Genomic DNA, 15,908 nt, shown 5'->3' on the forward strand with positions numbered 1-15,908 from the left:
AACTGAAATGCTTCAGGCTTTGTCCGGAATTAAATGCTGCAAGTTATGTCTTGAATAAATGCTTCTGGTTTTGTATAGAACTGAAAGTTTCAGTCTATGTCTTGAATTAAATGCTGCAGGTTATGTCTGAAATTAAATGCTTAAGGTGAAGTCTATCTGGAATTGAAAAGTTTTAGCCTATATCTGGAATTAAATGTTCGAGTTATGTCTGGAATTAAATGCTTCAGATTTTGTCTAGAACTGAAAGTTTGAGGTTATGTCTTGAATTAAATGTTGCAGGTTATGCCTGGAATAAATGCTTCAAGTATAAGGTCTGGAATTAAATGCTTTCGGTTATGTCTGGAACTTTCGGTTATGTCTGGAACTTCATTTCTCAAAGCACAGTTCACTGTCTACTTTGCTGAAAAGAATTTCTGCAAATGTAAGAATTTAACAAAATTGACCATCCATTATATAACCATCGATGCAATGTTCTGCCCTTATTACAGCCATTCTTTTCTGGACATATTTATCACAGTTTGAACACACCTTGGTAAAAATATTGCTGTAATTGTGATGTCAAGAATTCCACCACGACAACAGACCTAGGCCTGGTTCACTTGTAGATGCCTGAAACAGAACAAAAAACAATATGTAAGCACTAAAATATCAAACCAGCGTTGCTGTAAAGAGGTCCTTATCTTGTACAGACAAAATAAATCCGGTGTTAAAATATTCAAATCAAAAGTAGTTTGGAAAATGTTATATTTTAGCATTAAAGATTAAAGACACAGTAGGAAAATAGAATAAACATATGAAAATAGGTTACATACATGCCACTTTGCACAAAATTTAAAATTAATAACAAAAATCTTCATAGAATTCATGTCTGAGATCTGGTCTAAAAGGAAAAGAACTTTCCAGGAGAAACAATTAATTCTTGCTGACCAACAACTTTTCTTTCACTCAAACCCCCCAGAGCATTCAACTCGGACAAGATGACATTCTGATTATTCTAAATGGCCTCTTCACTTGTCTGGGGATACATTAGTGGAAAGATTAAGTTTGGTCAAAAAGTGAAAGATTACATAAAACATAAATTGGTAGACAGCAATGTGGTCACCGGTACAAATTATATCTGTCACTCTGGTACAAGAAAAGCAGTAATCCTGATAAAAATAAAACCCCATTATACAGACTTTACATTTACCATTAATTCAATGGACAGACTGGCACAGAGCTTTTAGCTTTAAAAATCAGTTTTTGTTTTAATTTATTGAGGTATGATTAAATTCAAAGAAATAATATGTGTACACCAGAAATTGAGTGGACACTGTCAATTTCTTAATGCTGGGTGATTCAAGGGTCATAACTCTGGAGATATTATTCAAATCTGGCTGGTTATCAAACTTGGCCTAAAGTTATATAGAGATAAAGTTCTGTATACATTTGGTTTAGTTCCAGGGAAAGGTACTCTAGTAATTGAGCGGACACTGTTTGTTTCAATTCTGAGAAATTTAAGGGTCAGAACTCTGGATAGTTTCTTTTTTTTCCCACAATTTTTAGTAATTCATGTGCCATAAGTCAAGAGCAACCTGGACTATCTGACTAGTTATCAAATTCTACTAGACATTCTAATATGCTCTTCTCTGTTAAAACACTCTTATGCTAGAATAACGTCATGTTAACGTGCGGTGACGTCAATGTTTTTGTTGTGACCAAGAAGGAGTGCTACTATATTTTATCTACTGTTTTAGATTAAGGGCATATTAGAATCAAAATAATATATAGCAAAATCGTGTTTTAACACTATTTATACATTCGGGCGGTAATACGTCATACAAATAATTTCACTCGGGCTGCCCATCGTGAATTTATTGAGCCCAACATATAACTGCCCATTGTGCATAAAACACTCTTTCGCTATAAATTATTTCTTAATTAAGGCAATGACTTTCCAAGTCTGTTGAAAAGTGGATAAAAACTACTCAAGTAAAAGAGTGGACACTATGGATTTTTGAAATTTTAAGTATTTGAAGAACTGGCACTCAAGAGCGACTGGAACTATTCAGCTGGCTACCAAACCTGGCCATTATATTATGCCCATATATATTCTGACCATGTCTGTTTAACGTTCAATATAAACAACTTGAGTTAGAGAGCAGAAACTTGTCAATTTTCACAATTTTGAGTAATTCAATGGCACAGAGACAATCCAGATGGTCAATATTAAAGTTTTACTTGGGTAAGATATTATGCTAATAAACATTCTAACAACATTCAGTGAACACTGGATAATAACTGTTTGACCTGCCTTCAAACCACACCCCCTTCACCCTCAACATATTCCTGCCAGCCAGAGGTGAACCTAACATCCTGTTTCATGGGCATACAGAATGTAAAAAAGGGCTATAATGCTGACTTGACCTTGACCCCACTGGCTCCATTTATTTTAATGGACAGTGGTCCCGTAGTAAGACACTGTCAATCCAGAGGACCTGGTTTTGATTTTCTGCCTTGGCACTGAAATTTCTAGTGTACTGTTCATACTAGTTCAAATTAAACAGTACTGGTTATAAACCCATGAGGGGAGGCAGGAAGTCATCAACTGAATCAATGCTCTACACCAGGCATGTTGAAGAACTAGGCTACCTACTCAAAAAGAGTTAGGTAATGGCTACAATCTCTCTCAGGTTTACAATTTTGAAAAAGATGATTAACAAGAAAGTGGAGAGGAACTTACGGTGATGGTATATGGAGATTTTTTCATCTCTGGTTCTGTAACTTCAGAATCTTTACCAACATTCTCTGGACCAACAGGAGTTGTGTCTACAAATGTGTTGTCTACAACTCTAAACCTGCAAATTAGCATGCCCTATAACTGGAGACATCCAAGTATGATAGATATTGTAAATTTTGTAAAGATAAAAGATATCCTGTTAGCCTCAATAAAGACATAGTGCTGTTAAAAATGGCTTATCTTTAAGAATTAATTTTCACTATTTCTCAACTGGGGTTCCAACGAACAATTTCCTGTCTGTGTTCTACCAGCCAGCATTGAACACACAAGGAAAGAGCAAGAGAAATTTGAACTCAACTACTACATGTATGCTTAAAGCACATTTGAAGAAAATATATGTATGCACTTTCTGATATAAAATGTTGTAAACTTCAGGTATCTCAATTATCTGATGTCATTTAATGTCAGAATTTTCCAGACAGGAAATAGTACCGATTAAAAGAACATCCAACAATTATGGTGAATTATGTTCAATGATGGAAAGTTGTGGTGACATGCAACCTGACATCACCAGATGCCAGTATTGATAAAATAAGGCACTTAAACAAACATTTTTTTCTTTCAAACAGCTGTTAAGTTACGTACATGGGACTATTACACATTTCATTACAGAAAGTAATACAACAGCAGAAACTAAATTCCCTTGCCACAGAACACTGATACTGTTCATAAATCTGGGTTTATTTCGTTGGATTTTAAGTAGCTCCAACATAATTTTGGTCAGAATGCATCTTTTCAGCTGTGAAAGAGGATCCAATCAAGATGCACCACTAGACTTTTTAAGCATGTGGGGAACACTGTTGTTACAGTGGACAGCTTCTTTGGAGGAAAGAAGAAAATCCTAATGATGGAAAAGATTGGAACCAACAGCAGGAATGTCAGCTGACTTTAATCATTTGGTAACAGATGCCTTGTACAAGTATATAAAAACATAAGCTCATATAATAGATCTACAATGAAACACAGACCTGCAACTTCAATATTTACTTCATCATACCTGATTTCTTCTCCAATGTCCATAAATAGATCATGTTTACCATCCTCCATTTGATACTCCCAGGCCCACAACTGTTCATTCTCATCACTTAAACACAAGTTAAGGTATGGTATAGGTTTTTTCAAAATCTGTAGCAGGCCTACATACAATATTAAAGTCAGCTGCTTTAAGTTCTTTTTCCAAAAAGTTATGGATCCAATAAACACCTTTATCTCTAATTCGGCACAAATATTTTTCTGGAAGCAGACTTGGAAGTGAATCATTAAGCTATGAACTTTGGCTACAATTGCATTAAAATAAACTTTGGTAAGTCTATTTAGACAAAGTAATAACTGTATCCCTATTACTTATGAAATACAAGAGCTGAAATGAGAACCTGTGTTAGAAAACAGGGATGCAGCCATAACTGAATATATGTGCAGGCCCAGCCTACTTGGGGGCATGCTCCCACAGGAATGATTCTTTTTGTCTGGAATGCATGTAGGATACTTTTCTGGCATATCTAAGACAAAGAAAAATACAAAACAACGCATGTCTAGTAAACCAAGTATAAGCTACAATGATACCTTTTGCCAGTGATAACTTTTACATGAATATTACATGCAGGCCCGGGCCTACAGTGCCTGTGAGGATCTACACCAGAGGTAAATCTCGAAAAGAAAGGATACAATCTTGTGGGATCTTGCATAGAGTCTGCTGGAATAACTATGTCATCAAAAAATCCCATTGACACTGAAATACACAAAACTGACAGTCAAACCTGTATATAATGGCTATAACTAGGACAGTTAAAAAGTGGTCATTACAGTGAAACACCGCTCGCTCGAGCATCGATGACTCGAGCACCCGGGCTCGCTCGAGCAATTCATATGGTCCCGGCCAATTTCCTTCTGTTTTAAATGTGAAATTACCATGGCTGGGTCGAGCATCGATAACTCGATCGCTCGAGCATGACACCTGGTCTCTGTGTATTAATTTACTCTTTGTTGCTTCTGGCTAACTCGAGCAGAGGTGTCAAAATATTTCACAGCTTCGGCGATCAGAATGTATCGGTTAATTAAAAATTTTCGTACGCCGTGAAAATTGCGTTGTCTATTCCCCGACTATCTTAAATGTTTGTTTGTCGGTATATTTGATCTGATAATGAGATTAATTATTGATGAAAGGTTAAAGAAAAGTTTTATTGATGAAATATTGATCAATTACTGTTTGCTTTAGATTAAAGCAAGTATGTTATTACTTATTACTTCATAGATAACGTTTGTGATACGTTTTTTTTAAATGTCACGGGTTTGTTATTATTACGCATCATCATTTCCTCTGCCAATGGTCCCGATGACAATTGATACAATAAAACTTCAATTTTTCATCGTATGTTGGCCAATGTTTGGGTCGCTCGAAACCATGGATAACTCGAGCATTTTGCTCATCCCCTTGCAACCTCGAGCGAGCGGTGTTTCACTGTATATATCAATTTCAAGATGGTCTATATTCACAGGTTAAAACATATATTTTTTCCTTGGGTTTTAACATCACACCAACATAATTATAGGTCATATACTGCAATTTTTTGCACAGGTTTTTTCCATTTTAGCCAAGAATTACATCAAGTGAACTGTCCTGTAGGAAAATACTACTAAATACAGTGAAACCTGTTCTAAGAGACTAGTACTTAACAGTCAGGGGTGTAACTGTTTAAAGTTATTGCAGTTTATAACCCATTTGAGTTACTGCTTATACTTTCATAACTTGTTTCAGTTATCATAAAATATTACAAAGCCCTCCTGTAAGAATGAGACTAATGCAATTATTTCCTGAATCCTTGAACTTTTATCTTTCTAGCTATGCAGTAAATTTTTTTACGCAAGGCTGATAAAAGTTTTACGCTGAAGTTTTAAAGCTATAAAACTCTTAACATCCTATTATGCTTATCAGGTCATGATCAGACTAAAAGTGAATTTGATTTGCCACAGTTTGCTACTAATTACACATTAAAGGTCACTTTGTGAGAACAGCAAAACAACTTTTTTTTGAATAACTTACCTGAGTTAACTATACTTTTATAACTAATACAGGTTATAAAATGCTTGAAAAAATAACTGAAATAAGTTACATAACTTGAAACAGTTACACCCCTGACTGCTTGAGGGAGAGCAAAAGACTGGTCTCATAAGACAGGTGGTCTTTTAATACAGGTTCAATCTATATGAAATGTACTATAGAGGGACCTAAAATTTATGGTCATATTTTACTGTAATATGTCTCCAGCCTAAAAACATTTCTTCTAGAACATATATAATATGTCTGGAATGGGGAAATTACAGATACACAAATAACTGACAGTAAAATCCTTGATAAATCTTAATTAAGAAAGACGCTGCAGGCCGAAGCTTAGCTAGCCGGAAAACTGATTGAAAATCTGCAGTATTGTGAAAACCAATATATCTGTTTCCAAAAAATGTACATAATGTTGTTTCTGAAATTAAGAGAATTCAGTTTTATTCCGTTTACTGCAATGACAGTGAGGAAAAATAATTAAAATATTAAGAACTTGTGATAAAGATGCAAATAATGTAATCTGTTCATGAATACAAATTAGTATTTTATCAAATTTTTTGTAAACAAACTACTGTATTTCATATCTTTAGATTTTTAGAAGGTTTAGTGAAATGCTAGGCAGCTGAACAAAATGATAAGAATAGACACTTTTCTGTATCTCCGTTTTAAACATCAAAATATCAAGCAACAGTTTAACTAGAAGATGCTTTTGTAAAAAAGCGCATGTCTCCCCCAGTGCATAGTCATATAGGCAAGGAGTCAATAGGGGACAGGAGTGAAAGTCAAAGAGACACTGATGGTTGGCTGCAAATTCACTCATCCCACTAAGTTTCAACATTCTGAACCTAGTGGTCCTCAAGTTGTTGTTCAGGCTCCTGTGACCTTGGCCTTTGATCAAGTGACCCAAAAATCAATAGGGGTCATCTACTCTGCATGTCCAATCATCCTATTAAGTTTCAACATTCTGGGTCAAGTGGTTCTCAAGTTATTGATTGGAAAGAGTTTTCTATGTTCAGCCCCCTGTGACATTGACCTTTGATGGAGTGACCCCAAAACAATAGGGGCCATGCATCTACTCTGTAAGTCCTATCACCCTATGAGGTTTGAAGGTTCTAGGCCAAATGGTTCTCAAGTTATTGACCAGAAATGGATTTCCATTTTCTGTCTCACAGTCTGCTGTAACCTTGACCTTTTAATAGACTGACCCCAAAGTCAACAGAGGTCACCTACTCTGTATGTCCAATCATCCTACGAAGTTTCAACATTCTGGGTCAAGTGGTTCTCAAATTACTGTCTGGAAATGATTTTACATGACCAGGCCCCTGTGTCCTTTAACAGAGTGACCCAAAAATCAATAGGGGTCATCTACTCTGCATGTTCAATCATCCTATGGAGTTTCAACATTCTGGGTTAAATGGTTCTCAAGTTATTGATCAGAAATGGTTTTCCATGTTCAGGCCCTGGTGTCTTGACCTTTCACAGAGTGACCTCAAAATCGAATGAGGTCATCTACTTTGCATGACCAATTATCCTATGAAGTTTCAACATTCTGGGTCAAGTGGTTCTTGAGATATTGAACGGAAACAGTTTTCCGTGTTCAGGCCCCTGTGAAGTTGACCTTTAATAGAGTGACCCCAAAATCAATAGGGGTCATTTACTCTGCATGTCCAATCATCCTATGAAGTTTTAACTTTCTGGGTCAAGTGGTTCTCAAGTTATTGATCGAAAACAGTTTTCCATGTTCAGGCCCCAGTGACCTTGACCTTTACCAGAATGACCCCAAAATCGATAGTGGACTAGTGGTCATCTACTTTGCATGACCAATCATCCTATGAAGTTTCAACATTCTGGGTCAAGTGGTTCTCAAGTTACTGACCAGAAACGGTCTTCCATGTTCTGGCCCCGGTGACCTTGACCTTTAATAGAGTGACTCAAAAATCAATTTGGGCCATCTACTTTGCATGACCAATCATTTGATGAAGTTTCAACATTCTTGGTCAAGTGTTTCTCCAGTTATTGATCAGAAATGGTTTTCAATGTTCAGGCCCCTGTGACCTTGACCTTTGATGGAGTAACCCCAAAAACGATAGGGTTTGTCTATTTCAGTAGCCCTACCATCCTATGAAGTTTGAAGGTTCTAGGTCAAATGGTTCTCCAGTTATTGATCGGAAAATGTGAATTACGGACGGACGGACAGGGCAGAAACAATATATCTCCCCAGTGGGGGGAGACATAATTAAAAATATATTTACATTCACTAAGTTTCTTGTATATAAAGAAAAGACATATTCTTTCTGACGTAACTGATGTTAGTTTATTCTATTGTTGTTATTATTATTATCATAATGATTAATATATATCATTATTACGAGGGGTGTTCAAATATGAATGCAACTAGGCCAATATTTCGCTTTTAAACATGATTTGTACGAAATAGTACATGTATCGCATAGAGGGTTGTGTAAGCTCTCCATTGATACAATACATGTTTAAATCCATTCAGTCTAGCTTTGACAACAGCTCGATTAACACTATCTACTCGTGTACACTAAAGCTGAAATGCTTGGGAAAAGATCTCCTTTCACTGACCAAATACAGTCCTATATCAAGAACCGCTGTATTCTTGGTATACAGGCGAAGACATATTTAATGAAATATGTTGTGTTTATGGGAACAATGAACTTTCTTTTTCATCTGTCACACGGTGGTGTAAGAAATTTAAAAATAGTGTAGATCCAGTAAAAGATGCGCCTCATGCACGCCATTCGAAAACTGCAACTTTGCCAAAAACATTTGAAAAAGCAAAGGATTTGATTGCTACCAATGCAAGATTTACAACTAGGCATATAGCTAAATGTGTTGGTATCTCAGTAGGAGCTGCTCATACAATTCTCAGACGTGATTTAAAAATAAAAAGGATAAGTGCCAGATGGATACCCCATCTCCTTGCAAAAGAGCAAAAACTTGCTCGGGTAAGAATCGCTAAACAATTGTTGAAACAGGTACTAAATACAACAATAGATCTTTCGCAAATATCATCACGGGCGATGAGACGTGGGTTCACTTTTATGAGCCCAAGCGAAAGATACAGAACAAAATATGGGCAACCAAAGGAAGCCAAAGACCTTGCATAGCAAAACACACCATGAGCGTCTAAAAGGTAATGTATGTAATTTTCTTTACAAATCAAGGTCTGCCATTCAAATTGCCGTACGAAAGGGTAAATCTGTAAATGCCAAGTTTTACAAAGGCAAGGTCCTTCATAAATTAAGAAATATTTCGCAAACTGTCGACCAGCAACTGGTCTCCATGGAGTCAGGTTGTTGCATGACAATGCTTCGTCACACAAAAAGCGGCCATTGTACGTAAATATCTGAAACAGGAAAAGGTTGTCGAGCTTCCTCAGCCTCCTTATTCGCCAGATCTTGCCCCTTGTGACTTTTTCCTATTTCCTAGGCACAAAATACACCTTGCTGGAAGAAAATATCAAACGCGGAAAAATCTTGGTTCGGCTATTTTCCAGAATATGAACAGTATACCTTGAAAAGATTATGAAAACGCCTTTAAATATTGGATTAAAAGACTGAAACTTTGTATATCACATGGTGGTGAGTATTTTGAAGGATTGATATAATTATTTTGGCATTGTTTGTTTAGCACTTCCGAAAATTGGCCTAGTTGCATTCATATTTGAATACCCCTCATATCATTATTATGTGCAGTTACTGGAGAACAGCAATTCTCACATCAATCATTTATCAATCACCTACACAATGGTCTCCCCTACAGTAAAGCAAGGACAAACTGCAGTTTAGTATTCATGCCTGTCTTAAATTTGCAGTTGAATACATGTGCATTATGGAAATTAAAAATCTTAAATCACCAAAAATCTAAAATGATCATTCATCTAGAGGAGTCACCTATATCACGGGTAACTATAAATAAAGTTTGCTTCAAACACACTATTCAGAGAATTATCATTATCTTTAAAGTTTTAACCACTCAGTCTGTATCGGACCGTCCCATGAAATCAACTCTTTATAAGACACCATAAATGGTGAATCAAAAGTGATTAATATATGTCTCAAGTATTATATAAATTCATTCCAAAGTAAACATAGATAACGTATATTAAATCCCATCTGTTGCTTTAAATTCATGATGGACAGACAGAAAAAAGTTAACAGTTAAGGAAAACTTGCATAAAATTATAGATATATACCATAAACTCCTTCCTTACTGCAGGACTTTATTTTACCCAATAAGATCTCATCTACAAATGGACGGAACACAACGTATCTGAAATGTACTGAAAAATAAAGAAAACTTTGAAAAATACAAGAGTCTGTCAAGGCAAGAACTTCTTTAGTTCACAGCAAGGACCAATTTAGTACTTACTTTACAAGACAGCACACCATTATAGCCATCCCTTTTACCTTCAGGGAAGGACAACTTAGAGTTAACTTTGAATGAAGGTAAAAAATGTAATTTTAAAAGAAATTTTACACCAAATAGGAAGTGACTATCAATATTTGTCAGGATTCTTCTGTAAGACTGGTTTAAATTTTTGGAATCTGATGGTAAATTTTTATCTGGGTAATAATGCTGATGGGTCAAAACTGTTGTTTAATGATTATTGGGGCTCAAATTAAGACCCATTCCCCTCTCCCAAAAGTAATTTTTCTCCAAGTCTTGAAAAAAAAACCCTCTTTCATTTAAATACATTTCAATGTTTTTAACTACTTTATTCTGAAATTTATTCTGAAATTCTTTTTCTTCAAAACTGCATGAAATTCCCATGGCCCAAATACCATAAAATGGAGTGAGGGCTGAATGGGTACCATTGACACATTTTGTCTCATCTGAAGTGAAAAATGATATCAGATTCTTTAAAGTACTAAATTAACCCTTATGATAAAGGGAAAAAAATGTACATACTAAGAGAACTCAAAACTAACCTATGGTATGATGTGCACCATCTCCAGGAAATAAGAAACTTTCTTCCATTTTCTGAATATCCCATAATGCAATACACAGTCCTACATTGTGTACTACCTACAAGATAAAAACATAAAGTTACTGTTTCATCAACAAGAGCTGTTGGAGGACAGCAACGCTCGACTATTCAACAGCCTTGTCAATTGAATGAATACAGAAGTCGAAAAAGAGGCAAAATTTAGTAAAAATGCAAAATAGGGTAATGGAACCTGCATATCAGCTCATGACAGTGGACAAGTGTGTGAAGTTTCAATCCATTCCCGTTAGTTGGTACTGAGATACCAGTTTACATAATTTAACTAAAAACAGTTGAAAAAGGGGCATAATTTTTAAAATGGGAAGTAGAGTTATTGAACCTTTGCACTGCATGTCTTAAGGCAAGACAGTGAACGAGTGTGTCAAGTATCAATCCTTTCCCATTAGTGGATACTGAGATACCAGCTTACATACATGTCAAAAACTTAACCAAAAACTGCTTAGTCGAAAAAGGGGCATAATTGTGAAAAAAAAAGGTAGAGTTATGGGACCTGCTTTGTGCATGTCAGATCATGACAGTGAACAAGTGTGTGAAGTTTCAATCCATTCCCATTAGTGAGTACTGAGATACCATCTTACATACAAAACCTTAACCAAAAATTTCTAAGTCGAAAAAGGGGCATAATTTTGTAAAAAAGCAAAATAGAGTTATGGAACCTGTGCAATGTAAGTCAGTTTATCACAGTGAATAAGTGTGTGAAGTTTCAATCCATTCCCACAAGTGGTTACTGAGATACAAGCTTACATACAAAACCTTAACCAAATCGGGACGCGGACGTGGACGCTGACGCGGATGCGGACGCACGGGCGAGTCCAATAGTTCTACTGTTCTATGAATAGTCGAGCTAAAAATTTAAAACACTAATATTATCTAACAGCTATGAAGTGGTTTAAGCCTTCAATCTGTAAACATATCTATAGATGATTTCTACAGCATTCTGCTGTCAACTAACTCTTGACCACTAAATTTTTTGATGGCTTTAAAGATAGCTCAAATGATGCAGGAAGACCCAAGGTACCCTCCTCCAGTACCTTACCTGCGTAAAGTCATCAATGTATGGACAGCCTGATGCATCTGGCGGAGGTAAATGTTTAATGAGTCAGTGGCCTAAACTATTTCATTAAGGAGTCATTCCTTGGATCATTTACAGTTATTTTACACCTGCATCTAAAATTTACTTCTTTTTCTAAACATTTTTCTTAATAAAAGTTGTAAATGATACCTTATTTGCAAATTTTTTGTTGAGTTCATTGATGATTGCCTCATTGGGATCTAAGCTGAACAACCAAGGTTGTATACGGACTGTATCCTTCATCTCCACCAAGACAAACATCGTTTATGCAGCTGAAATAGTGTAAATGTCAGATATATTAAAGATAGGTTCAAAGGTTCTTAAGTTATATATTTCAGCACAACTGTTATGACAGCTTGAGGCTGTTTTTTCTCAATTCAATAGGTGTTTTAACAGAAATTTTTGCACTCGCCAACACCTTAACACACATTTTTACAAATGCACGTTCTGTGGCAGAACATGAACATAAGGGGCATAATTCAAAAGAAAATGATGTTAACATGATCAGACAATACTGAATTTCATGCATTTCATAAATATAGTATCCATAGAATTCCTTAGAATACGTTGGCTCCCTCGACCAATCAATGCCCTCAGGGGAGCGGTGGTCTAGTGGATAAGGTCTAAGCCGCTCAATCCAGGGGTCGTGGGTTTGAGCCCCATTGGAGTCATGATCATGACTTCTCATATGACACCAGTACTGGTTATTGCAGGAAGCGGACTTAAGAGTGGTTACAATAAGCCTGAAGCTTACATCACAATCGAGCTAAAACAAACAAGCAAATTCGATGAATTGGTATTCCCCACCGAATGTGACTAGATCTGTAAAATCTATGAGGATTTTTCTATATTAATTTTGATGTGTTGAATTTAATCATTTTGATTGTTTTCTTTAATGATATTTCAAAAATATATTTAAGTGTCAAAAATATTTTTATTTAATATATTTTATGAAAGGTCATTTATGAAATGACATCTAAAGATTCCGATTTGTGTTTGTGTTTTACTCAAGATACTTACCTTTATCAGCAGAATTTGAGACACAACATTAATTGCAAGTGTCTATAATCCATTCGGCAGTAACTTTCATTAATCAGGTCCCAGAAGTCACAAATTAGCTATATAGCTAAATCTAGCTAAAACCAATAACAATTGTTCAAAATATGTGAATATCAAATATAAAATAGTTATTATCCCATTCAAATGGTTTATGAGACAAAAGAGAATGGAGATCTATGTAGTTTCAGTTTCAATACATGTTGCGAATTTCTGCGATTAGTCATTTATAAATTTGTCATATACACAATGATTATCACAAGTGAAAAATTCAGTGATGATTTATCGCAAAATACTGCCGCAGTTATTGAAAATGTGACTACAAAGATCTTGGTTTTGTGTTATTGTCTTTCATCTTACAAACCTTTTGGACGTAACTATGACCATTTTGCATCTTATTTTGACATATTTTGCCTTATTGGTATTGGTTTTGTATCTGCTTCTAGCTATATATAGCTAGATTTAGCTATATAGCTAATTTGTGACTTTTCTGGGACCTATTAATTAATGTATCCCCTATAATCCGAGTCTGCAGGGCGTGAAAATACACCAACCCTGGTCATTGCTGATTATCAATTTTGTACAATACCGTGACACCAAGGTGATCTAGCAAGGTGTTAGCGATATGACAAGATTCTGTGAACATATCAGTTACGGATGCACTTCATGATAGGGTGACTATTGGCAAGGGAAGACTGCTGTATTTATTCTCAGCTATATTTTCTAGCCTTTTCAAAAACTTACGAGTTCGGCATTTCACCGCTTCTTATAATACTGCGGCGATGGGCGCCGCCCCCACCCCAGCTCCTATGCCCTTGCAAATATAACCTTGGACACAGGGAAAGGATTAGCTAAAAATATCCAGCTCAGAGATGTTTATCATTCTCATCCATCAGAGGTTCGTCAAAATCCCGAGACGAACCTCTGATTTATTTCCATCGTTTACTTGGTGAGCATGCGCACTCGTAATTACTATCGGGAGTGGTTTCAGCCAATCATTGTTCGCCATTATTTGGAACTCCGAATTGAAACTTCAAAAAATATGTAAACAAGATACTTGCTTACGATGGATAAAGGCTGTATTCCATGATTGCGATAAATAAAGATTTATTCCTGTAATTCGACGTTAAGAGATTTACATCAAGAAATAATAATATTCGTCGTAAATGGACATCGTATTCCCTCGATAATACGGAAAGGACGCGGTCACGCATTTCACGGACGATTTTGATTGGTTCGCTACGATTTGTCGCGAAACGACGCTGATTGGCTGAAACGTTTTACCTGTATTGTAACCAAACCATAAATATCGGCGAAATGTGCCAGAGGTTCATCCGGGGAACCACGGTAGACCTCTGGTATGCGAGAATGGATGTTTATATGCTGTTATGGATCTCTGCGCTGAAACTAGTTTTGGCTACCATAACTTAACTGACGCTATTTTTATTTTCTGATGGTCGCGTCCATTAAGTTATGGCGAAACCCCATTTGGTTAACTAACCAGTATCGAACCGCAACATCTCGCACACTTCTCTCGTGAGAAACGGATGACGTCATGCAACAGTTCAGAGCACGTGGTTATTTTTGAAAATCAAGATCAAAATTTCACTTATTAATGCATTTATTTTAATCATAAACATAACCAATTTCGATAAAAATTCATAAAAAACATATCCTAGAAAGTTTAAGTTCTCAGAAAAGGTCAATAAATAACAATTCTATACCGAATATTGGTTTTCAAATGAAGAGTACCCTGATCAGGTGACAACTGCAATGGCGGACACGATATTGCAGACTGGGGTACCAATTTGAAACTTGTGTGTATAACTTGTGTTCAAATTATGTTGCATGGATTATTTTATACCAGATCAAAAGAAAAAATAATTAGAAACATTTTAAAATAAAAGGTGAGTTCATTGCATTTCATTTGATGAAATTATAGCATGACAGACTTCTGGCACGATTCCTGGTTAGGTTTCAGTACGGGATTCGTTTCAGCGCAGAGATCCATAACAGCATATAAACATCTCTGAGCTGGATATTTTTAGCTACGCTGAAACGAATCCCGTACTGAAACCTAACCAGGAATCGTGCCAGAAGTCTGTCACGCTATAATTTCATCAAATGAAATGCAATGAACTCACCTTTTATTTTAAAATGTTTCTAATTATTTTTTCTTTTGATCTGGTATAAAATAATCCATGCAACATAATTTGAACACAAGTTATACATACAAGTTTCAAATTGGTACCCCAGTCTGCAATATCGTGTCCGCCATTGCAGTTGTCACCTGATCAGGGTACTCTTCATTTGAAAACCAATATTCGGTATAGAATTGTTATTTATTGACCTTTTCTGAGAACTTAAACTTTCTAGGATATGTTTTTTATGAATTTTTATCGAAATTGGTTATGTTTATGATTAAAATAAATGCATTAATAAGTGAAATTTTGATCTTGATTTTCAAAAATAACCACGTGCTCTGAACTGTTGCATGACGTCATCCGTTTCTCACGAGAGAAGTGTGCGAGATGTTGCGGTTTGATACTGGTTAGTTAACCAAATGGGGTTTCGCCATAACTTAATGGACGCGACCATCAGAAAATAAAAATAGCGTCAGTTAAGTTATGGTAGCCAGAACTACCCTGTTGCATGAATCTAAGGCTCTGTGGGAATTTACACATGTAGTAAAGTTAAAGTATATTTGTAAAAAATGGATTAATGAACGTGACAACACTATTTTCCAATGGAATACTCATATATTATCATAAATATAAAGGTTTAACCTTATATGCTTCAAACTGAGGCAAAATATCATTGATTTCATCCACTTTGGTAAAATTGCATGATGTAGATAATTTGATAGAGTAGAATTTACAATTAACACCGCCGGCGTATACTTGATGCGCAA

General features: G+C 35.8%; 1 protein-coding gene across 4 annotated transcripts; it reads right to left on the reverse strand.

Annotated features, from left to right (window-relative positions):
* Positions 1-382: 382 nt before the first annotated feature.
* Positions 383-15,901, reverse strand: LOC123563159 (DNA-directed RNA polymerase III subunit RPC8-like). 4 transcript variants are annotated; one of them, XM_045355781.2, is made up of 8 exons: positions 15,784-15,901; positions 12,092-12,213; positions 10,793-10,889; positions 10,057-10,143; positions 4,445-4,508; positions 3,777-3,863; positions 2,723-2,837; positions 383-609 (listed from the first exon to the last, which is right to left on the reverse strand). In XM_045355781.2, exons 2-8 carry the CDS (start codon positions 12,200-12,202, stop codon positions 559-561), a joined length of 612 nt encoding a protein of 203 aa, XP_045211716.1. In that variant the 5' UTR covers positions 12,203-12,213; positions 15,784-15,901; the 3' UTR covers positions 383-558. The 4 variants fall into 4 exon arrangements, with proteins under 4 accessions (XP_045211716.1, XP_053385540.1, XP_053385532.1 ...); XM_053529565.1 differs by lacking the exon at positions 15,784-15,901 and adding an exon at positions 14,722-15,040; XM_053529557.1 differs by lacking the exon at positions 15,784-15,901 and adding an exon at positions 14,499-14,671.
* Between the last annotated feature and the right edge of the window lie 7 nt (positions 15,902-15,908).

The sequence above is a fragment of the Mercenaria mercenaria genome, chromosome 2, assembly GCF_021730395.1.
Source record: "Mercenaria mercenaria strain notata chromosome 2, MADL_Memer_1, whole genome shotgun sequence".
Classification (NCBI taxonomy): domain Eukaryota; kingdom Metazoa; phylum Mollusca; class Bivalvia; order Venerida; family Veneridae; genus Mercenaria; species Mercenaria mercenaria.

Bases quoted from the DNA above. Each gene is read 5' to 3' on its own strand.
- LOC123563159 (XM_045355781.2), bottom strand. From the start codon at position 12,202: ATGTTTGTCTTGGTGGAGATGAAGGATACAGTCCGTATACAACCTTGG. The intron at 10,890-12,091 runs GTATCATTTACA...TTTATCTTGTAG, and splicing joins ACAAAAAATTTGCAAATAAG to GTAGTACACAATGTAGGACT. The intron at 610-2,722 runs GTAAGTTCCTCT...GTTCTGTTTCAG, and splicing joins AATCTCCATATACCATCACC to GCATCTACAAGTGAACCAGG.